The 23,657-nt window shown below is 38.1% G+C and overlaps 1 protein-coding gene across 10 annotated transcripts in view; it reads left to right on the top strand.

The window, feature by feature from the left end:
• Nucleotides 1–23,657, top strand: part of LOC134353999 (putative RNA-binding protein Luc7-like 2) — a 61,938-nt gene that overhangs the window by 21,016 nt on the left and 17,265 nt on the right. For 8 of the 10 annotated variants that reach the window (XM_063062636.1, XM_063062635.1, XM_063062637.1 and 5 more), the window contains 5 exons: nt 3,281–3,379; nt 10,143–10,253; nt 13,333–13,476; nt 17,069–17,107; nt 19,891–20,067. In XM_063062636.1, coding sequence (XP_062918706.1) covers nt 3,284–3,379; nt 10,143–10,253; nt 13,333–13,476; nt 17,069–17,107; nt 19,891–20,067 — 567 coding nt within the window. In that variant the 5' untranslated portion in view covers nt 3,281–3,283. The remainder of the gene's footprint in view (nt 1–3,280; nt 3,380–10,142; nt 10,254–13,332; nt 13,477–17,068; nt 17,108–19,890; nt 20,068–23,657) is intronic. The other 2 variants (XM_063062634.1, XM_063062643.1) reach the window with 1 other exon arrangement.

The following is a 23,657-nucleotide window of genomic DNA, read 5'->3' on the forward strand; positions in this document are numbered from 1 at the left end:
GGGAAGCCCCTTTCTTTAAAAAAGGAAGACATCTCCCTCGTCCTAGAATGAAAAGCCTCATCCTGAGAGCAGATGCGGTGGAGACGGAGGAATTGCGAGAAGGGGATGGCGTTTTTGCAAGAGACAGGGTGAGAAGAGGAATAGTCCAGATAGCTGTGAGAGTCAGTAGGCTTATAGTAGACATCAGTGGATAAGCTGTCTCCAGAGACGGAGACAGAAAGATCTAGAAAGGGGAGAGAGGTGTCAGAAATGGACCAGGTAAACTTGAGGGCAGGGTGAAAGTTGGAGGCAAAGTTAATAAAGTCAACGAGTTCTGCATGCGTGCAGGAAGCAGCGCCAATGCAGTCGTCGATGTAGCGAAGGAAAAGTCGGGGACAGATACCAGAATAGGCACGGAACATAGATTGTTCCACAAACCCAACAAAAAGGCAGGCATAGCTAGGACCCATACGGGTGCCCATAGCTACACCTTTAGTTTGGAGGAAGTGGGAGGAGCCAAAGGAGAAATTATTAAGAGTAAGGATTAATTCCGCTAGATGGAGCAGAGTGGTGGTAGAGGGAAACTGATTAGGTCTGGAATCCAAAAAGAAGCGTAGAGCTTTGAGACCTTCCTGATGGGGGATGGAAGTATATAAGGACTGGACATCCATGGTGAAAATAAAGCGGTGGGAGCCAGGGAACTTAAAATCATCGAAAAGTATAAGAGCGTGAGAAGTGTCACGAACATTGGTCGGAAGGGATTGAACAAGGGGTGATAAAACAGTGTCAAGGTATGCAGAAGTGAGTTCGGTGGGGCAGGAGCAAGCTGAGACAATAGGTCGGCCAGGACAGGCAGGTTTGTGGATCTTGGGTAGGAGGTAGAAACGGGAAGTGCGGGGTGTGGGAACTATAAGGTTGGTAGCAGTGGATGGGAGATCCCCTGAGCGGATAAAGTCGGTGATGCTGTGGGAGACAATGGCCTGGTGCTCCTTAGTGGGGTCACGATCGAGGGGTAAATAAGAGGAGGTATCCGCGAGTTGTCGCTGTGCCTCGGCAAGGTAGAGGTCAGTACGCCAGACTACAACAGCACCCCCCTTATCGGCGGGTTTAATAATAAGGTTAGGATTAGTGCGGAGGGAGTGGAGAGCAGAGCGTTCCGAAGGAGTGAGGTTGGAATGGGAACAAGGTGCGGTGAAGTCGAGACGGTTGATGTCCCGTCGGCAGTTAGCAATAAAGAGATCCAGAGCAGGCAGAAGACCAGAGCGGGGTGTCCATGAAAAAGAGGAGGGTTGAAGACAGGAGAAGGGGTCATCGGTGGGGGTGGAAGAGTCCTTGCCGAAGAAGTAGGCTCGGAGACGGAAACGGCGGAAGAAGAGTTCCGCATCATGGCGAACACGGAACTCACTGAGGTGTGGGCGAAGGGGGACAAAGGTGAGACCGTTACTGAGAACAGAGCGTTCTGCCTCCGACAGTTGAAGGTCCGAAGGGATGGTAAAGACCCGGCACGGATGAGAGCTGGGATCAGAGGGGGGAGGGGGGAGGCTTTGCAAATTAGACTGCAAGAAATGCATGACATCTATAAGAAGTTAATATTTCAGTTTGGGTACCCCTGTTATTTGCAACTGATCTGTCTGAAGGACCTTTTAAGTAGGAGATGAATCAGGAAAAAAGATGTTGTTAAGGTGAAATAGAAAAAGCACTGCAGTTGCTAGAAATCTAATTAAAAGACCGTACTGGAATTGGTTGTCTCTGATGTAAAATGCATAAGCAATTTCTGAAATTGTTGAATTCATTTGAGGGCTATAACATGCCTGGTGAGGCGATGAGAGCTTACATTGGGTATTATTGGAACATTGTTTGAAGGAAGTCCAAATTGGTATGACTTTAAGAAATAAAGTAACAAGCAGCTGGAGGCTAAGAATCAGGAGATACAGTGCCTGTACTTTTGGCTCTACGAACCCAAGTACTCCTTTCAGGTGAAGCAACAGTTCATTGTGCTTCCAATGTACTGTACCACTCGTGAAATGATTTCTTCTGCATTGGAGAAACTAAATGCAGATATGGTGATTGCTTTGCAGAGCACCTCCAGTCAACATACAAGGGCAGCCATGAGCTTTCAGTTACTTGTTGATTTAATTCTTTATCACACTCCCATTTTGACTTCTGTCATTGGCCTCATATCATTCCAGGAAAGCCTAATGTGACTTTGAGAAACTGCACCTCATCTTCTGACTAGGCACGATACAACCTTCAGAACACTGAACATTGAATTCAGTCGTTTCTGATGACTGATTTTTCCAGTTTGTATCAAAACTTGCCAGTCTGATGAAATGTTAACTGTAATGCTGACTTTTTTCCCCCTACAGATGTTGTTCTTTCACAGATATATAGCAACTGAAGTTTTTTTTTAATTTCAGAATTCTAACAGTTTACTTTTTGTTCTTCCATCTCCCACGTTCAAGACCATTTCTTCCAGATTAGCTGTCATTGCCAAACTTTCAGCACCATCACCTGTTGTGTCATTCAGTTTTTTTGGTCTTCTTCCCATCCTCAATCTTTCACTTTCTCTGCAATTTAAAATATGTCCAAATTCCAGTTTTCCCTAGCTCCAATGAAGGGTTAGCGACTTGAAACATTTACACATTGTCTCTCTCCACAGATGCTACTTAATCTTCTGAATATTTACAGCATTTTCTGTGTCTCATGGTAGCCCCTGGTGCTTTTAATTGTGAAGAGATTCTGTGCATACCAATATCAATTTTTGATGACTAAATAAAGTAACTGTTTTAATTTAGTGCTTATATTAAGCTTGTTTCCAGTAGAATGAACACAGCCATATAGCTGATAATTAATTCAAAACTATGACAGAATAGTAAATGCAGTTCTGCTATTGGGTGAAAATTTTTCTTTTTCATTTAACAAAACTAAGATTCTGTTAACTAAACAGAGTGAGACTGTGTTTAATTCTATTCACTTGGCAGCAGCAATGCGACATCCTTCAGACGTTTCATAAAAACTCCCCTCCCCCTCCACTCCCTCCCCCCATTATTAATTTCTTACTACCTTGCTGTGCTTTGGAAGTTTCTCCATGTGAATCATTAAATCATTGGCTACCTTAAACATAGCTGTTAAGGATTCTTGTTGTTCAATGTATCCATCTGTCATTTTATAAACAGCATTTTCTTTGTCTCATGGTACTGTCTGGTGCTTTTCATTGTGAAGAATGGTTTGATATCTTGGTTTGCTTTTTCATACATTGCACTTAATATTATCCAATGTTTTTCTCCTCCATTTCCTACAGCGAATGGACCTCGGAGAGTGCACAAAGGTTCATGACCTTGCATTAAGAGCAGACTATGAAATTGCCTCCAAATTGAAGGACCACTTTTTTGAAATGGATGTAAGTCATCATGTGATTAACAATTACTAATTGGTGCAAACGTTAGGAACATTGTTTACTTCTATTTCGTAATGTGTTTCATTATTCCACGTGAAGATGAGAACTTTAAAGTGTTCTTAAAAATAGCTTAAACTTAAAAATAGCAGTTTTCACCTCCAATTGGGGTTTTAGTTGTGTGTACTTTGGTAGTTAGCTAAATGTTTTAAAAACAAAATTCGTTAAGTATTTGAAAATGATATATTGCATGTAGCTATTTGTTTGGAATAGTTAGTGAAATGCAATAAACTGCGAGAATAACTGGAGTTTCTCAGTAACTGAAATTGCACAATTGTTCTTGAATTCAACAGAAACTGGAATTGATTAACAGCCTTGTTGCAGGCATGCAGTACATTTAAACAGATAGTCCTTTCAAAATCCTAAATACAATGCCAATAAAAAATGTTCAACCTGGAAGTTTTCATGTTTTATTGTTTTACAGCATTGAATCACAGTGGATTTAATTTGGCTTTTTTGACACTGAACAACAGAAAAAAACTTTTGTGTCAAAGTGAAATCAGATCTCTACAAAATGATCTAAGTTAATTACAAATATAAAGCACAAAATAATTGCTTAAGTATTCACTATCTTTAAAATGACACATCAAATCAGTATTTAGTACATCTACTAAATACTGACTTGAAGTAGGTGAATACTTATGCAGTCAATTATTTTATGTTTTATATTTGTAATTAACTTAGATCACTTTGTAGAGATCTATTTTCACTTTGAAACGAAAGAGTTTTTTTCTATTGATTAAGTGTCAAAAATAGCCTTGTCTTTAACTTGTAATTTGCTATGAATAAGGGTTATGCACCTCAAACCCTTTTTCTTATGTATATGATACACTTTAAGTCAAAGCCTACAAAAAAATGAAATGTTCCTATATATTTCATCCCTTTTTAATAAAAGATACTTGGATATTTCTTTTATTTTGGTTGCAAATGAGTGTCTTATCAGTGTTGAAATCATCCTTTACTGTCTTGCTTACTAAATCTGTTAAGTTTGTTTGTAAATGTATGTTTCTATGCATATTACTTTGCCACCAATCTTCGTATTATCAGAAGATTTGGCCGTAAGTCTGAGGCAGTTAATGAATGAACCAGCAATGTGGAACAAACCTTGATTTCATTATCATGAAGTAATGGCTAAGGAAGCAGACAGCATCCATGCTGTAGTGTAGACAACTTCTAACTAAGATGGCAGCTACCTGAGATGGAAAATTGTAAATTGCCTTGGCATGTTCTTAGAAATTATGACAGTTCCATCAGGCCTAATTACTCCAATTTGTTTTCAAGCTTCAATAAGATGATGGAAGTGCTAATGGCATTGCAATCAAGTAGTATTTAATCTTCAGTGTGTGACACAGGATGGGCTTTGCCAGGTTATTTTAGCTCCAGATCTTATCACAGCTTTGACACAAATCTGGAGTAAAGGTCTAAAACCCAGAGATGAGGTGAAAGTGATGTGTGATTGAATATGACATCAGGATGTAGTTAATGGGCATTCAGGAAAATAGCTCATTGCTTAAAGTCCTGACTTTCACAAAGGAAAGTGACTGTGATTTTTATTCAACTCCCAGAATGTTGCCTAGAGGAACTCCTTCAGTAATGCCCAAGCCCAATTGTCTTTGGTCTCTTCATTTATTTCAAGATTAGAATATAGGATTTCTGCTGGAGATTGCTTAATACTCAGTTCTATCTATCAATTCTTGAGCTACAAAGCTGTCCATGCCTGTCTGCATTAAGACCTAGATAACAATCGGGTAGTGAGTCACAACTGATGAGTAACATTTGTGCCATGTGTCGTGCTATGACAATCTCCAGTTGGACTAACCACACAACTTTGGCCTTTAAGGATATTTCCATTGCAGAACCCCCACTACCAGCACTGTCAACAGTCTGTTGTGACCCCTGACTAGAAGTTCAATCAGACCAGCCACATAAATACTGTGACTAAGGTGGATGACCAGAGACTACGTATCCTTAGTTAGTGATATCACCAATGGCATCCCAAAGTCCTTTCACTGTTTAGAAAACACAAGTCAGAAGTGTGACCTGGTTGAGAGCAGCTACAAAATATTCATGTTTCTTGGATTTCCCGCATCTGCAGATCTTCTTTTGTTTGTGAAACATTCATCACTGCTGGATTTACCTATTGTGGGCATACTTTTACCAAAGGAATGGAATATTAAAGACAATGGCTCACTACCACCTTCTCAAGACTTGTAAGAGATGAACATTAAATGCTGGTCTTGGCAGCAATGTTCTCAGCCCAGAAAATGAATGAATGAAGATGAACCTGTTATTCCTACTCTCCGACTATCCATGGTCCTTACCAGGTTGATGGTTTGTCTTCAGTTCATTAAGCTTTGATTTTAACTTCTGAAAGTTTATGTAAACTGGGTTCATCAGTGTCCCCTAGCTATAGTTGCCTCCTTAACTTAAATTGTGTGTATTAAGGGTAATTTAACATTACAAATAATGTTGCATTTCTGAAAATAGCTCGCTTGGATTATCGTCTACTATTCTGGTTGCTGCATTACAGGAAGGATGTAGAGATTTGGAGAGGGTGCAAAAGAGATTTGCAGGGATGTTGCCTGGATTACAGAGTATATAGGGAGGTTGGACAAACTTGGGTTGCTTTCTCTGGAGCATTGGCAGCTGAGGGGCAACTGATGGAAGTTTTAGAATTCTGAAAGGCATGAATGGGGAGGATGATCAGGTTTTTTCCCCAGGGTGGAGGTAACAGATACTTCCAGATGTGTCTTTGTGGTGGGAGTGGGAGGGTTTGGAAGAGTTTTGCTGACCGGAAGTGGTAGGTGCCTGGGAATGCACTGCCAAGGGATATGTCAGAGGCAGATACAATGGCCTTTGGATTATTACATGAACAGATAGGGAATGGATGAATAGAGACCACGTGCAGGCAGATGGAAATGTGGGTAAATTCGTTAGTACCTAGCGCCTGTTCCTGTGTTGTATTGTTTCATGTTTGGAGATTCTTCAAATGTTGGTGTGTATTTTTCTCTTCTGACGATGATGTTCTTGCTTGTCTACAACTGAGAAATCTAGACAGTTCTGGAGTTCATATCAACTGTGATCTCTGGCCTTCAAAAGAATTAGTATGCATTCTTTGAAATGGGAAAAACATCCTTTTAGCCAACCTAATTAAAGTGAGTTACGGTTAATTGGACCATCAGTTAATCAGGGCAGCTACTTATTTGGAAAAATTCTTAAAGAACAAAAAAAATTGAGAAAATGGCCTAGAATGCTTTTATTTATTTGGGACAATATGCTGCTTAATTGGGACAGGAGACTGTTGTTAAACAGTTTCTAACTAGCATCAGTTGCGTGCAGTTGTGTGACCACTACGCTGTGCTTAGAGCAAACTGTTTTTAAATAGCATCAGCTGTGTGTGTTTGTATTCAAAAAGCAGCAATTTTTGGCATTGATAGTTGGCAAGTAATGAGCAATAAGACAATTCCGGACTGTTTTAGTCACCGCTGTTTCAAGCATTCAGGATTGGAGATGTTGGAAACGTCTGGGAGTGAGAATGAAACAATTTCACTACTTCAAGTTAGGAGTTACAAAGAATTTCAAGGTATCTTGAATGTTACAATGAAAATGAAGATTTGGAGGATGTAATCAATGAAAGCATTGTATGAAGGTAGTCCATTATCTGCACTAGGTGTCTGCGTTGATTTTGCCCATTTAGTCAATAAAAGAATATGGCTTTGAGCACTGGATGAATTACTGGAACAGTTCTATAGTACTGGTAGTGTTCTAATTTGTTTTTATTTCATTTAAATACATAATTTTTTAACTCAGTTAAACGGTAGTTTGTCTTTATTTTAATACCTTTTTAACTGTTTCCATTAAACATCAGCTAATTGGACAGACGCTAAAATGTACTGGTCTGGATCTGTCCCATTTAACTTGAATCCACTGTAATTACTGTACTCACATACAGACTCTTTAACTTTATGTACAAGAGGACCAGCATTCATTAATTTCATACTGTTTAAATATTCTGCATTTGTATTCCACCTATCAAAATGGATAATATTTTTCTACATTGTATTGCATTTCCAATCTTTTTCCCTCTCCTGCTTAATCTGCTTAAGTATCTTTTGCAGACATTTTGTGTCTATCTCACAACTTAATTTCTTATAACTCTTTGTTTTTCTATCACCAATTGATATTAAAAATGTTTCATGCAGTATTCCTGGAAGATACTAGGAATAAGGTCCTAGGCTGTCCAACCTCCTCTTACAACTCAGTCCCTTGAGTCCTCCTAACCTTCTTGTAAATAATACCTGTACTCTTTCCAGTTGAATAACAGATTTCCTACAGCAGTGTGACCACACTGTACACAATACTCCTAAGTAAAGTCTCGCCAGCGTTCTATACAGCCTCACAATAACCTCCCAACTTTTACATTCAGTGCCCTGGCTTATGAAGGCTTACATGCCAAAAGCAGCCTTCGTCTCCCTTTCTACCCATGACTCCACTTTCAGTAAACTAAGTACTTGTGCTGCAAGATCCCTCTGTTGTACAGCACTCCCGAGATCCCTGTTATTCACTGTGAAAATCCTACCAGGATTTGAGTTTCCAAAACACAGCTGTATTTTGCCATTTCTTACTCAGCCGACTTTTTGATCTTCTTCATTGTCATCTGCCAATTTATTAACTATGTCTCATCACAAACAAGAGGAAATCTGCAGATGCTGGAAATTCAAGCAACACACACAAAATGCTGGAGGAACTCAGCAGGCCAGGCAGCATCTATAGAAAAAAAGTACAGTCAACATTTTGGGCTGAAATCCTGTGTCTTGTACATTGTTACCCAACAATGGACCCAGTGCCAATCCCTGAGTTACACTACTAGTCATGGGCCTCCAGACTGAAAAACAATCTTCCACCATCACCTTCTGCTTCTACTATCAAGCCAGTTGTGTTTCCAGTTAAGCAGCTCTCCCTAGATTACATGTGATCTAACTTTCCTAGAGTAGTCTACCAGTGGAACCTTGTATAAGGCCTTACTGAAGTCTATATAAACATAAAATGTAGCACGGATAAGCCATCTGACCCGCTGAACCTGCTTAACATTCAGTAAGATCATGGCCGATCAGGCCTTGGATTTAGTTCCACCTGCCTGCCTTTTCCCCATAACCCTTAATTTCCCTACAATGTAATAATCTGTCAAATTGTGTCTTAAATATATTTAAGAAGGTAGCTTCTTCCTGCTTCCCTGGGCAGAGAATTTCACTGTTTCACATCTCTCTGAGGAAAGCATTTTTTCCTCATCTATGTCCTAAGAAACATGCATCTTACCTGTCTTTTTCATTATTTAGGGCATCCTCTCATTCATCTGAATTCTTAGGCGACTTAGTCTCTCCTCATATCTCAGTTTCCTCCTCATCTTCAGAATCAACCTAGTGAACATTCTCTGAATCCACCCTCCCCTCCCAAACCCCCACCAAACTAGTTTAGACCCTCAGTGGTAGCACTGAAAATAAAACATTGATTTCTTGTAAACTCAAGTAATAGTGCCACACCATAATGATGCATTCAGCTAATGGGGAAAAGACATGCTTGATCTGTATGCGGTTTGAAAGTACTAGATTTCATGAAGCAAGCCTGTGATCATCAAGAGGCTTGTTTCTGTTTTGCCCTACATTGGAGATTGCCATGTGAGCAGCAGAGTGGTGCAGCTGGTGGAGCCACTACCACCCACCCTGACTTTGTGCATGGAATTTGAATGTACTTCCTCTGACCACGTGAATTTCCCCCAAATTGTCCAGTTTCCTCCCACATTTTAAATTCATACTAGTAGACTAATTAGGCATTGTCTTAAAACAGGATTAATGTCAATAGGTGGTTGATGGTTCACGTGGACTTGGTAGGCTGAGGTGTCTTTTTCAGTGCTGTGTCAGCACTCTATTGGATTAGATTAGGTTAGATTAGATTCAAACTTTATTGTCATACAGATACAGATACAAAGACAATGAAATGCGTTTAGCATCTGACCAGAAATGCAAAGAATATTGTTATTTACAAAATAACTGCGAATTTTAAAAAAGTGCTACAGCACACAAATATAAAAGTACTGAGACAGAACAATACAGATGCAATACTGCTTAGCGCTGTGATGAGAGGTTCAGCAGTGTCACAGCCTCAGGGAAGAAGCTCTTCCTGTGCCTGCTGGTGCAGGAACGGAGGTTCCTGTAGCGCCTACCGGATGGGAGGAGAGTAAAAAGTCAATGGTTAGGGTGAGATGCATCCCTGATAATACTTTTCGCTCTGCCCAGGCAGCGTTTATGGTAGATGTTCTCAATGGTGGGCAATTGGGTGCCAATAATCCACTGCGCAGTTTTCACCACACGCTGGAGTGCATTGCGATCCGATACGGGACAATTGCCATACCACACTGAGATGCATTTGGTGAGTATGCTCTCAATGGTACGGTGGTAAAAGTCCGTCAGTATCCTGGGACAGAGGTGAGCTTTCTTCATGCTCTGCAGGAAATAAAGGCACTGTTGCGCCTTTTTGATCAGGATAGAGGAGTTCAGGGACCAGGTGAGATCCTCGGAAATATGGACACCAAGGAATTTGAAGTTTGATACATGCTCCACTACAGTGCTGTTAGACAGTGCTTGTATCCAAATTGGTCATTGACTTCAAATCTTCCAAGATCTAACTTAATTTATTATTGTTTCTTTTTAAGGCAATGGATCACTTGCAGTCATTTATCACAGACTGTGATAGAAGAACAGAAATTGCAAAGAAAAGGTTGGCAGAAACCCAAGAAGAGATCAGTGCAGAGGTGGCAGCAAAGGTATAATCCATCCTAGTCATTATTAAATTCAAGAATAACCTACAAAATAACATGATAATTTATAGAGTAGAATGGCAGTTGGAAAGCAAATCGCTAGTTTCAATTGAAAGTTGAAAAATTTATGTAAACGTATTCTTGTATTGATCAGTTTAACTCTGTTTCTCACATTTGTTTTAAATTAACTTCTGAAGTTCATAAGACTATAAATTTAGTGTGTGCTTAAAGATATAACAAATTGGGAATATTTTGATTTTATTGTTCTGTTATTATTTATATAACAACATTTGTTTATCTGCCACAATCCCCTCTTGGATTGTCAATTTGGCACACTTGAACTCTGAAATTTTTTTTGAACTAATCAAAAGCTTTTGTCAGTTTTACACTCCAGATGTTAAAAAGCTGATGATTTTTGAAACTTACAGCAATTTGTTCTTGGTCTTGTGATTTTTTTTTTGAAATGATAACTTTTTTATAATCTGCTAAAACATTGTTTCCTCTTAGATCTGGCCATCAATGTTATAAGATAATTCAAAGAAATAAGTACTTGAATCGTAGTCAGAACTAAGCAATTACAGTTACGTACGATATGATTATTGAATAGGATTGGTTTTATCCCAATACAGTACACCCCTGCGTTGCTGAGGAATTGCATTCCTGGAAAACCATCTGTATTGCTTTTTTTGTAAGGGAAATCTTTTTTTTAAGGCTAATGTTAATTAGTTTATTTTCCTGCATAAATTCCTAAGAGCAAAACTCTATTCCCTATCTCAAAACTTTTTGATGGTGATCTGTGAATTCTGAAAAGGCAAATTTTCATTATCTGAACTATTATGTTATTAAGGTAATTAAACTACCAAATGCATTTCCTTTGGCTATATTAATTGAAATGTATTTATTCTATTAGCTGCCACCTTAAAAATAATGTTAAATTGCCATTGCTCATGATTGTACTTGCATTACTTTGTCAATCTCTCTGTTCTGATTAGCAGGAAGTTAACTTTTGTGACAGTATGTAATATAGATCTCATTAATGGTGAGGGCTTGACACTATTAGATGTTAATGGAAAGGTTTTTTATATAAAGTAGTGCAATTTTTTTCAGTTCATTCTTCACCAAATATCTTTCAACCATAGCTTTGAAAATTACAGTTACAAAAGCCTATCCTTAGGCTTGCAGGTAAATTTGGAAAACTATTGTCAAGCAAGGACAGATAAATTTAAAAAAATGCATGTTCTGATCTTTCTTATTGAATGTATTTCATCTTCAACAGCACTGTGAATAATAGTTTGCTTTATCCTTCCCCAGTCAAAGCTTCATAATCCTGACTGTTGTTTACTGAGTCCTCTGCAGATGTGCTTCCACAAAAGCTGCTTAAAACTGGGATGTGGTTCTGGTCTTTTTGAGTTTTTGACCAATTAGTAGTTATATCACAAAAAGTTTATTGACTACTATAAGTGAAAAATGAGTAATTTGGTGGAAATGGCTTTTTAAATCCATTGCATCTTATTGTATTGTGTTCAAATATGTTCATTAATTTACAGAAAGTTGCAGTACAGAAGTGTTCAACCTTTTGGCTTAAACTTCTAAATTTCTGCATTTAATTTGTAACTCTTGTTCCTCAGGCCCCAGTGAACTCCTTTTTAAAAATAATATTCATGTTATCAGTTTCTATTTATTTTCTGATAGAGCACACTGATTCAATATTCTAGTGAAGGGAAATAAGTTAATTTCTTCAATCTAGATGATTTTTATCATTGATTATAAATTTGACTGGTCTACGTGGCACGAGGAAAATATATATCTAATGCTATGACTCCACCAAAGCCATGATATCTTGAAAGCCTGCATCTTCTGAGTTCCATGGAATGTGACCTTTACTTTTCAATTATTTTTCATTACTAGTCTTAACAACTGTGCTAGCACCCTGATAATCTTTACTGTACTCTTTTTAAGATCTTGCAATTTTCCTGAATTATGTTGCCCAGAATTTATTGACTGTATTCCAGCAGAGGCAACAGTAGTTTATAAAGTTATGGCATGATTTCTTTATATTTTTATTTAGTGACTCCAGTCACTGATCTAAATAACTCCAATGTTTTTTGTTGTCAACTTGCATGCTATCTTGAATTGTGTTTCTGGACAATAGTATCTTTTTTTTCCTGTACTATACTTTACAAAATAATGTATCAACTTTTCATGTTAGGCCTTCCCAAGGGTATCACTTTACATTTCTATGTGCAGAACTCCAATAGATGGTCTGCTTATTTCGCCATCTTTACCATCCTGAATCTTGTGTCTACTACTCTTAAGTTTCAAATCATCAGCAAATGTAATGCTGCTCCATATTGTCTAGTCTGCCATTTATTTTAAAAAATGCAGAAAAATGGCCTTTGTAGCTAACTTTTGGGAAGCACCTCTGTAAGCTACATCCTGGTCTACAGAATATTCATTGATTACAAATTACCTTCCACTTATTATTCTGCCCATTTTGTATCTATATTGTCACTCTCCTCTGGGAGAGTGCACACATCGTGTTAAATTGGATTGTTTTAGAAAATGAGGCAACAAAGCAGAATTTGAGAGGAATCTCAGAATTCTCCAAATCACCAACCTTTCGGAAACCACCAGGACATCCCATAGTTACTGTGTATTGCCCTTTTGTAGATGGATAACTGCAGAGTTGGGATGGTGGTGGAGGGCTGTTTTTAGTGGGTATGTATGAGAGAATAGTTAGTAAGAAAAAGGAGTAAGGGGATCAGATTGACAGGACTCTGTGAGACACACCAAAAACTCCATGGTCAACCAGGTAGAAAAACTTGGGAATAATTCTATTGATTTAATTTTAGTGCAGTATAGGAACCTTGCTGATACCTATTCCATTCCAAAGTCTGTATTCAGCTGCTATGCACCCCTGGTCAGCCTTCTACTTGTTAAAAATTTGTTCAGGTTAATGATACACTGGCTGCTAATCCAATTTGTACCCACTACTTTCCAACTGAAAGTTTTTGTTCTTGATTATAGTTTATTGCATCATCTGCTTTTGTGATGAAGATTACATGCCTTTTTATTTTTTACTTAGGCTGAGCGAGTTCATGAACTAAATGAGGAAATTGGAAAGCTACTAGCCAAGGCAGAGCAGTTGGGAGCTGAAGGAAATGTTGAAGAATCTCAGAAGGTCATGGAAGAAGTAGAGAAGGCAAGAGCAAAGAAGAGGGAAGCTGAGGTAAGAAAATAGCTTATGCTGTTGATTTGTTTTTAATCCTTCAAGTTCGTAAAGTTTTTCTGCATTGTGTGGAAGTGTGAAACTTACCCACTTTGAATTCTTTATTTTTTCCCATAAATAAGAGCTCAATTTGGTATTTAAGCAGTGAAATTTGAATGTTTATTTCAATTTGAAATGCCGATTGTACAAAAGTTTATTAAAATAGTGTCTTTTAGAATTCTCCAAAAATGTAAATTGCAAGCTGTGATTTACGTGGAAAAAAATGTGGCACCAAACGTGTTAAAAATTACGCTTTTTAATGCTAGTTTGCCAAGTTAGGTTGACATGGCAAATAAAATTGTAACTTTTTTTTGGAGACAATTGGCGGTGGTTAAAACAGTACTTGGCACTTTATTCAATAAAATTTATATGGTTACAGGCAGCACCTGTAGGTAATCTGAGCAATCCTGAGGAGAAATCTAATCTTGTTAGTATCAGGCAGTTTCTCCATGCAACCCCACCCCATCGTCATTTAGATTACAGATAGATACGTAATTTCAGGAATTGATTTCATAAAAAAATTGTCATCCCCAATAAATTATGCAAATACATTGATTATTGAACTTGCACCATTTTCTTGGTGTGTAGACTGGGCAGCAAACATTTGTTTTATTTATTTTACAGCTTAACTGTGTTCTGATTTCCAGTATTGTTATAATGACATGGCAGATTATGTCATCACTATCCATCTGTAGTTTCACTTGTATAATTCATCAGGTGCCCTGGAGGCTGAAGTTCCTAAAGGGATGTTAATACTGATAGCTAATAGAGAATGTGAAGAGAGAAGGGCCAGACATGTGATGTAAAATATCTGGGTTAGTTGTTCCAAGCTATCCAATTTATTATGTGTGTACTTGTATCGATATTTTAGAAATGGTAATTTTAGGTTTCAGTGTTGATGAAAGGTTGTCATTGAACAAGTTGGCTGAATCAGTTTTATATTCCTAGGTGTCAACCCTGTAAAGTACAATATATTTTATAAAATTCTTGGTTCTCACAGTAATTCCCAACTTATTGCAAAATATAAAGCTACAGCCAGCTTGTAATCAGTTGCAAAGGATTATTGATGATTCAGTGGAGAAGCAGAACAACTTTAATAAATTTATATTAGAGATTGTATTAGATCCTTTTTTGTGTAGTAATTAAAAACAATTGTTTTTTTAAATAATACTTTTGTTTAAATCACTGTCTAGAGCAGCTCACACCAGTAGTTATTAGTTCTAAGATTGAAAGTAACTTTCTGCCTCTCTAACCCAGATGAGAACTAAAATAATGAATCAGAATCAGGTTTAATATCACTGGGATATATTGAGAAATTTGTTGTTTTGCGGCAACAGTACACTGCAATACATAGTAATAGACACTATAAATTACAATAAGAAGTGTGTATGTGTGTGTGTATATATATATATATATATATATATATATATATATATATAAATAAGATAAGAGTAGTGCAAAAAGAGAGGGGGAGAGAAAAAGAAAAAAAACCACTGGGTTCATTGTCCATTCAGAAATCTGATGACAGATGAGTAAAAGCTGTTCCTGAAACGTTGGCTGTGTTTTCAGGTTCCCGTACCTTCTCCCTGATGGTAGCATTGAGAAGGGGGCAAGTCCTGGGTGGTAGGGTCCTCAATGATGGATGTCACCTTTTTGAGGCATCGACTTCTGAAGGTGTCCTGGATACTGGGGGAGGCTAGTGCCTATGATGGAGCTGGCTGACTTTACAACTTTCTGCAGCCTTTTCCAGTCCTGTGCAGTGGCCCCGCCATACCAGATGTAACCAGTTAGAATGCTTTCCAGGTTACATCTGTCAAAATTTGTGAGTATCTTTGGTGACGTACCAATTCTCCTCAAACTCCTAATTGAAATACAGCCACTGTCGTGCCTTCTTTGTAATTAGATCAAAAGGTAGGACCCAGGATAGAGCCTCGTTGACGTTGACCCCCCCAAGAAACTGCTCATCCTTACCACTTCTAATCCCTTGATGAGGATTGATGTGTGTTCCCTCAACTTGCCCTTCCTGAAGTCTACAATCCATTCCTTGGTCTTACTGACATTGAATGCAAGGTTGTTGCTGCAACCCCACTCAACCAGCTGATCTGTCTCACTCCTGAACACATCCTCATCACCGTCTGAACTTCTGCCAACAATATTTGTGTCACTGGCAATTTTATAGATGGCGTTTGAGTTGTGCCTAGTCACACAGTCATGAGTGCAGGGAGAGTAGAGCAAAGGGTTAAGCACACAACACATCCTTGAGGTGTGCTAGTGTTCATGTCAGCAAGGAGGAGGTTATTTCTGACCCACACAAACTGTAGTCTCCCGGTGAAGAAGTCAAGGATCCAGAAGGAGGTATAGGGGTAACACACACAAAATGCAGGAGGAACTCGGCATTTTGTGTGTGTTACTCGGATTTCCAGCATCTGCAGATTTTTTTTTTGTTTGGTTTCTAGTTTTGTTCCCATGCAGATCTAATTTCTTTCTCATTTCCCTCCTGGATATTCATGAGGGTAATGTTCCCAATAAAGGCTCTATTTTCTAGAGTGGCTTTATTTTTTTCCAGAATAAAAATGGTTATCTTTTTTCCAGAAACATTTGTTTTTAAAAGTAATTCCTTTGAGATTGACCACTTTTGTATAAAAATTGAACATTTTCCATTCTGGGTTATCATTGTGTTGCTTTTTTTATCTGGGTGTATATGGCTTGTGTGTGTGTGTGTGTGCACGCATGTGTGTGTTTGGGGTACTCTATACTAACTAATTTAACATAGGTCACCTTATTTCTTGGAAGCATGCTTTTGTCATTTGGAAATTAATGACTATTTCCTTTAGTGAGCAGCCTTTAAATATTAAAGGGAATCACTTAAAGGAATGCAAAGCCACCCTTGCCCCTCTGATGCATACTTAGCAAAGTAAAGTTTCTTGAGATGCTGCACAAATGACGCATACAAGTTTTTAAAAATTAAATTCATCATTCAAATCCATTGGGTCATTAAGAATCACAGAGAGCTTAGTTAGAAACAAAATGCACAATTTTATGTTTTCCGCTTCATAAGAAGGCACAACAGCAACAAAGCTAGGAATTTGCCAAATAACTGATCACTCAGCCAATAAGAAATCAGAGCAGGGTAAAATCACTTCTGTAGTTCAGTTATCTTTGAAAAGGGATTGCTCCCATCAGATTGAGGGTTCTCCCTGGAAATTGTTTTGCAAGTGGGTGCTGCCTGTACCCACCATCAGTTTTGAGAGGTTGGGCTCAAAAGAATTCAAAGTGAGTGAATAACCACTTTAGTTAAAATGGGGAGAACCCTGTTTGAATTATGTTCCAGAAAAATGCTATGTAATATATTTTAATGTCATTTACTCCCTGGCTTACCCAATGTTGCTAGTAAAATTGTAATTGAACTCTACCCTGTTGAATTTTTTAAAATTGATAAATCTTAATAGTTAAATCACAATCCTCTGTCAAGTATTCTCGGCAATATGTTTTGGAGAATAACAATGTATTATGGAGAAATCCAGCTTGTAACATTGCATTTTTTCACCACCAGGGGGACACCATTGCTTCTCCTTCCTCCAGTGCATTTTGGGTAGGATGACATCACTGTGGCTGACTTGTGCTCTGTGACTGTTGTGTATATTCCACAGAATGTTCACTCATTATATGAGAGCATTTCATTATGAAGTTACAAATAAAAATGCTTTATAAGTTATATCCAGCAATCTCAGAAAGGGTACAACTTCTATTTGGTAGAACTATTACCAGGTTTTAGTGAGCTGTTTTGCCACCTTATCAGATACGTGCATAAATAGATGTTATGTAACGAATATCATAGTCAAGGTGTTGTCTATGAAGTATGAATGTGTATGCGTGTCTGACTGCATGATCTGGGCAGGGAAAAAACTCAGTTCAGGCTGCTATTTGTAGCTAATTTTTTATCTTCAAATTGTGAACAAAGAAACATTCTAAACTTTTTTGTTGCATTTAATTCTTGTGATTTGTCAGGCTTTAGGTTAAGTGATAATATAGGAAGTAGGCTTCACAAAGGTGCCACCCCATACATGGGAGGTCCCTGGATACACAGAGTAAATATTTCCCCCAAGAATTGAATTGTGCTTAAAAATAAAATCAACATTTTGGGTTTGAGTTGCATTTTGGAGACCTGCATGTAATCTAGCAGGGCACTTGAGGGAGAAACTGTTGGAAAACTTTAAGGTGCTCCTCCAGATCAGCATTAAATATGTCTAAACACACATGAAATCTCTTTTAGTGTTCTGACGAGCACCATTTTACTTGGATGTAGTTTGACTTCTGTGATAGTGACCAATGATATTTCATCGGGTAAAAGTGAAGATCTGCTTGGGTATAAAATTAAAACCCAATCACACTACAGACAACCTCAACTTGGCTCTAGCCCATGCATTAAATGTATGGATGCCCAATCCTAACACAGTCAAGTCCCACCAGCCTTGGGTCAGGTTGTCAGCATTTTAAAAGATTGAATCTTGGCACATATATTTATCAATAGCTGATCTGACCAAGTTCAAGTTTATTTGGTTTTTTTTAGGGTTTTAGATAAGGGAAAATAAAAGAAAGGGAGACATTAAAATGAAAGTCAACAGTTACAAGTTTGAAGAGACTAAGCCCAAGTGAAAAAATTGAAATATGTGGAATTGCAAAAAGAATGAATCTTTTGAGGGAAGAGATTTTATTAAAATGTTTTCTGTGGCCATACTGTATTACATTATTTAACATTTCTGATGTTCGTATAACATGATTGACATACCAAACAAATGTTTGCGACCTGATGGTGCTAGAGATTTATTGCTGCTGCCTAATGGTGAGGTACTTATTTTTAAATAACAGGAAATTATTTTTTGATTATAGGTGTTTAGCATTTACTATAGTTTGTTTGTTCCCATGCTGTGTCTAATTTTATGATGATTGACAAAGTGCAAAGAAGTAATTGATCAGAATACAAGGTAAATGTTCAGAACATGTAAATAATGCAACATAAGGTTTAAGATGCTGATTGATAATAATCATAAGGCGAGCAGAGTTGGGCTAATTGGCCCGTCAGGTCTGCTCCACCAGTCCATCATGGCTGATTTATTATCCCTCTCAACTCCATTCTCCAGCCTTCTTCCGATCACCTTTGATACCCTTACTAATCTATAACCTATCAACCTTTTGTTTTAAATATACTCAGTTATTTGGCCTCTAAAACCATCCGTAGCAATGAATTTCACAGATTCACCATCCGCTGTTAAAGAAATTCCTCCAACTCTGTTCTAAAGGGACATCCTTGTTCCTTCTGGTCCTAGACTCCCCCACTGTAGGAACCATCCTCTCCATATCCTCCCTACCCAGGCCTTTCAACATTTGAAAGGTTTCAATGAGATCTCAGCATCATGTTTAAATTCCAGCAAATACAGGCCCAGAGGTATCAATTGCTTCTCATACAGTACATTCCTGGAATCATTCTCATGAACCTCCTCTGGAAGTTAATAATAACGAATTGATATATGATTGTTGAAGCCAATGTTTGAGTCATTCTAAATGGGAGATGTTTATAATGAAGCATGACAATAAATGCATTAATGCTTCAGAAGGTTTAATCTCACAGAGAAAAATACTAGTAAGCCCTTACAAATTTAGTCATGCGTTTATAATTAAGGAAGATAATTAGGAAAAGTGCCTTCTTTACTGATATAGACTTGTAATGATATATTCATTTTTTAAAAATTTAGACCATTTTTGAACAAATATAGATTGTGACACTGTCAGGGTTGCTATTTCATAAAATATTAGGTCACACTATATTTCTGAGATGTCTTGAGCTATTTTAATCAAAATTTATTGGAGAAAATGGGCACACAGTGAAATAAACTTCCAATATCTATTGCGTTGATCATAGTACTGCCTGAATACTAATTCTGTTTTCATAACGTTATTCTTGCTAACTACTTGAAAGCTCTCAGTCCATTGTCACTGCCATTTGTTTTCCCAGTACTCTGTTCTCTCTTAATCTCCATTAACTCCACCCTGAGCACATCAACCAGCATGCTTCAGAATATAGGAAGAAACCGGAGCATTTGGGGGAAAACTTGCATGGTTACAGAGAGAACGTGCAAACTATACAAAATACACCAGATAGATGAGAGAACTCCTGCATGGCTCGCTGATGTTCATTGTGTTTATTTTTAAGTGAGCAGTATTTCATGATTGAGATTTAAAATCAGCATAACAATGTTCTATTTTAAAATAGAACTTGCATCAGACTAATCAGTTTTATAAGGACAATCTCTCATGCTGACAATAAATACGCTGAGAAAGAGGATGTTACATGGTTGTTCTTGTTCCTTTTCGTAGGAGGTTTATCGGAATTCCATGCCGGCCTCCAGCTTTCAACAACAGAAATTACGAGTTTGTGAAGTGTGCTCAGCATACTTGGGTCTTCACGATAATGATCGGCGCCTTGCAGACCACTTTGGTGGGAAACTTCACCTTGGATTCATTGAAATTAGAGAGAAATTAGAAGAGTTACAGGTAAGAAATGTGGCCATTTGCTAAACTCTTGAAAATGGAAGCTAGTTACTAGGTTTTCAAATGTTTATTCTACCTAATAGCTAGCTTTTTCAGAGTTTTACTCTAATAATCCAGCATTCTCAGATTTTGGTGCCACAATAGCAGATTTTCTGGATCGTTGGATTTTACTCTTACTGAAAACACCAGAGCATTTTAAATTCATATTTTAAAATGTTACATAGTTATATAATAATTCTTTCAGTGATCCAGGGGCATCTAAAGGAGATGTAGGAATAGAGACCTTTAAAGAAAAACATGGGAACGGGACTCAGTGTAAAACAAAAAGCATGGGAACAAGGACTCAGTGAGTTCAAAGGGAACACAAGGACAAGGCTCTGTGGAAGTCACGGTAAAACAAGAGTATCCTGGGGCAGTTGTAGTCAAGCAAGGCCTTTGAAGTGAGACTGCCAAAGAGACCTCTGCTTAAAACAGATGAGATAGACTGGGGTGACTGGCAGTGTGTACTCAAACCAGACGAGTGAGTGAGGCCTCTGTAGTGAAACTTTTTTAGAAAGGTCTTCCTAAAACATAGCATCCCGTTATACAATAGGGGGTGCCAGAGACAGGAGAGATAATAGAAGAATGTGAAACATACCCAGCAACTAAGTCAATAGACCTTACTGACTTAAAAATATCATTGGCTGTCCACTTGAAGATTCGATTGACTTTAACACCACTATTGTGAATGATAATCTTGTGAGTAAGGAATTCAAACGTGTACAATTAATAATGATCAGTATCTGTAATTGATAAGCCAATTCTGTATAAAAATAGCAGTTTCCTGTTAGGACTTCAGAACAGTGTGGGTGACGGGTCCATGCTGTTCTTCATGTGCACAAGTAAAATTTTAAAATTGCTTCAGTCGTAAGACCATGTGTGTTCTGGGCCCATTTACTTTAGTTATTTTATTAATAGTGATGACAGTTACGTTGACAGCTTCAATAAAGTTAAAGGGGTGTGCATGCAGGGCCCCAGTTAGGGAGAGCTTGAGAATAAGGCTCCAAAGAAATTGATTCCCGAACAATAGGAGAGCAGATAGTTGTTTACTGTAGTTCAAATGAGGGCAGTTGGATCAGATTACAATGCAGTAGGGCTAAATTATTTTTGTAGCTATTATAACTTACAAAATATTTGAAAACTTTCCAACTAAAGGTATCAAATAATTTCCAGGAGAAGTTTTGTTCTACCAAAAAATTAATATTGAGATTTCAGAATTTATATCCAGTTCATGTTGTCCTGAGGCATAAACTTGGGTGCGCCTGAATTTTCGGTTACAAACCTATATTGCATTTTCAGTGTAGTTGTTGGCTTTCATATTACAGTGTGGAGCTGATTTTGAGTTGTTGAGACTGCTGCTCATATCTCTCTATTATGACATGGGAAAAGTATATTTGGCTCATCAAGCATTTCCATCATTCACATTCTCCATTCTACTTCTGCAATCTATTCTTTCTCACGTTTACATCAACTCCCCTCTAATTTTCCTGCCACCCACATGCACTAGGAGTAATTTACAGTGGCTATTTAACCCATCAGCACAACATTGGGACGAGAGAGATTAAACCCAGGTAGTCCATGTAGGACTTGAAGTCAGTATAGAACCTATCACTATGCCGCCTATTGAAGCTGTTGATCAATTGGGCATCAGTCGTTTTTGCGCCCGAGAACAACAGGGTGAGCTGCTCCAATGGCTATTGGCCAGTAGTACTCGCATCTACTGTGAAGAAGTGCTGGCTATTATTGACTGTTGCCTGAGCAAGTACCTGGACCTACTGCAACAGGTCTACCATGGACACAATCCCACTTGCTCTCTTTTCAGCCTTGGACCACCTGGACAACAGCATTATCTACAGCAGGCTGCTGTTTATTGATTATAGTTCGGCATTCACCACGACTATCCCCTCCTACTAATCAAAAAGCTTCAAAACTTGAGCCTCTGTATCTACTTTTGCAGTAGGATCCTTGACTTCCTGACTGGGAGATCACATTCAGTGCAGACCATTAATAACATCTTGCAGACAGTCAACACAGAAGCATGCTGAGCCCACTGTTCTTCTCTCTGTACTCATGACAGTGGAGCTGGGCACAGCTCAAATACTATACATGAATTTGTTGATGACACCACTATTATAGGCAGAGCCTCAGATGGCAAAGAGGTGTTCAGGAGTGAGGTAAATCAACTAGTTGAGTGGTATTGCAATAACAACCTTTTGTGCAATATCAGCAAGACCAAGGAATTGATTGTGAACTTCATGAAGGGCAAGTTGGGAGAACACACATCAGTCCTCACTAGGAGGTGAGCAGCTTCAAGTTTTTGGGTGTCAGCATCTTGGAGGATCTATCATGAGCCTAAAATATCAATGCATTTACATTGAATGCACGCCAACAGCTATACTTCATTAGGAGTTTGAAGAGTCACTAAAGACTCTTAACAGATTTCTACAGATACACAGTAGAGACGTTCGGTGGAGGGCATTCTGACTGGTTGCATCACCACCTGGTAATGAAGCTCCAATTCACAGGATCAAAGAAGGCTGCAAGGTTGTGGACTCAGCCAGTTCCATCACAGGCACGATCCTCTCCACCATCGAAGACATCTTCAGAATTAGGTTTACGGTGGATTCTGGTTAATTGGGCCATCAGTTAATCGGGGAGCTGGTTATTTGGGACAACTGTTAAAGATCAAAATCTAATGAAGAAAATTGCTGGGAATCCCTTTATTTACTTGGGACACTATGCAATTTAATTGGGACAGGCAACTGTTGCTGAACAGTTTCTAACTAGCATCAGTTGTGTGTGTGTGTGTGTTCACAAGCAGTGATTTTTGTCACTGATAGATGGTTAGAAATAAGCAGTAAGACAATTCAGAATTGTTTTGATCACTGAGGTTTCAAGCATTCATAGGCTTGGAGAGCCAAGCTTGGAGTGAAAATGAAACTATTTCACTACTTAAACAAGTTTGGAACCATGAAGAATTTGAAAGAATCAACAATCATCTTGAATGTTACAGTAGAAGTGAAGATTTGGAGGATGCAGTTGTCGATAGCAATGCATGAAGGCAATCCATTATTTGATTCAGTGTTTGCGCTGATTTTGTTCTTTGCATACATTAGATGAATTCCACTGCCAACAACTATTAGGGACTAATACACAGTTTTATAATACTGTAGTACTGTTGGTGGTGTTCTAATTCATTCTATTTCATTTAAATAGATAATAGTTAGATGTTAGTTTGTCTTTTTTATACCTTTTTAATTATTTACATGAAACTTCAATGAATTGGAGGAGCTGCTTAATTGAGCAAAAATGCAAAGATGTGTCCCAATTAACTGGAATCCACTGTATTATCATTTTCATGTCATGAAATCGGTTGTTTTGCAGCAGTAGTACAGTGCAATACTTTAAAAATTTAAGTTACAATAAATATTTTTTTTAAAATAGTGCAAAAAGGAGCAAATGATGAGATACTGTTCATGAATTCATGAACTGTTCAAAATCTGGTGACGGAGAGGAAGAAGCCTCTGCCACCTAAGATTCTGCGTGTTTGTCTT

The sequence above is a fragment of the Mobula hypostoma genome, chromosome 11 (genome assembly GCF_963921235.1).
Source record: "Mobula hypostoma chromosome 11, sMobHyp1.1, whole genome shotgun sequence".
NCBI classification, from domain to species: domain Eukaryota; kingdom Metazoa; phylum Chordata; class Chondrichthyes; order Myliobatiformes; family Myliobatidae; genus Mobula; species Mobula hypostoma.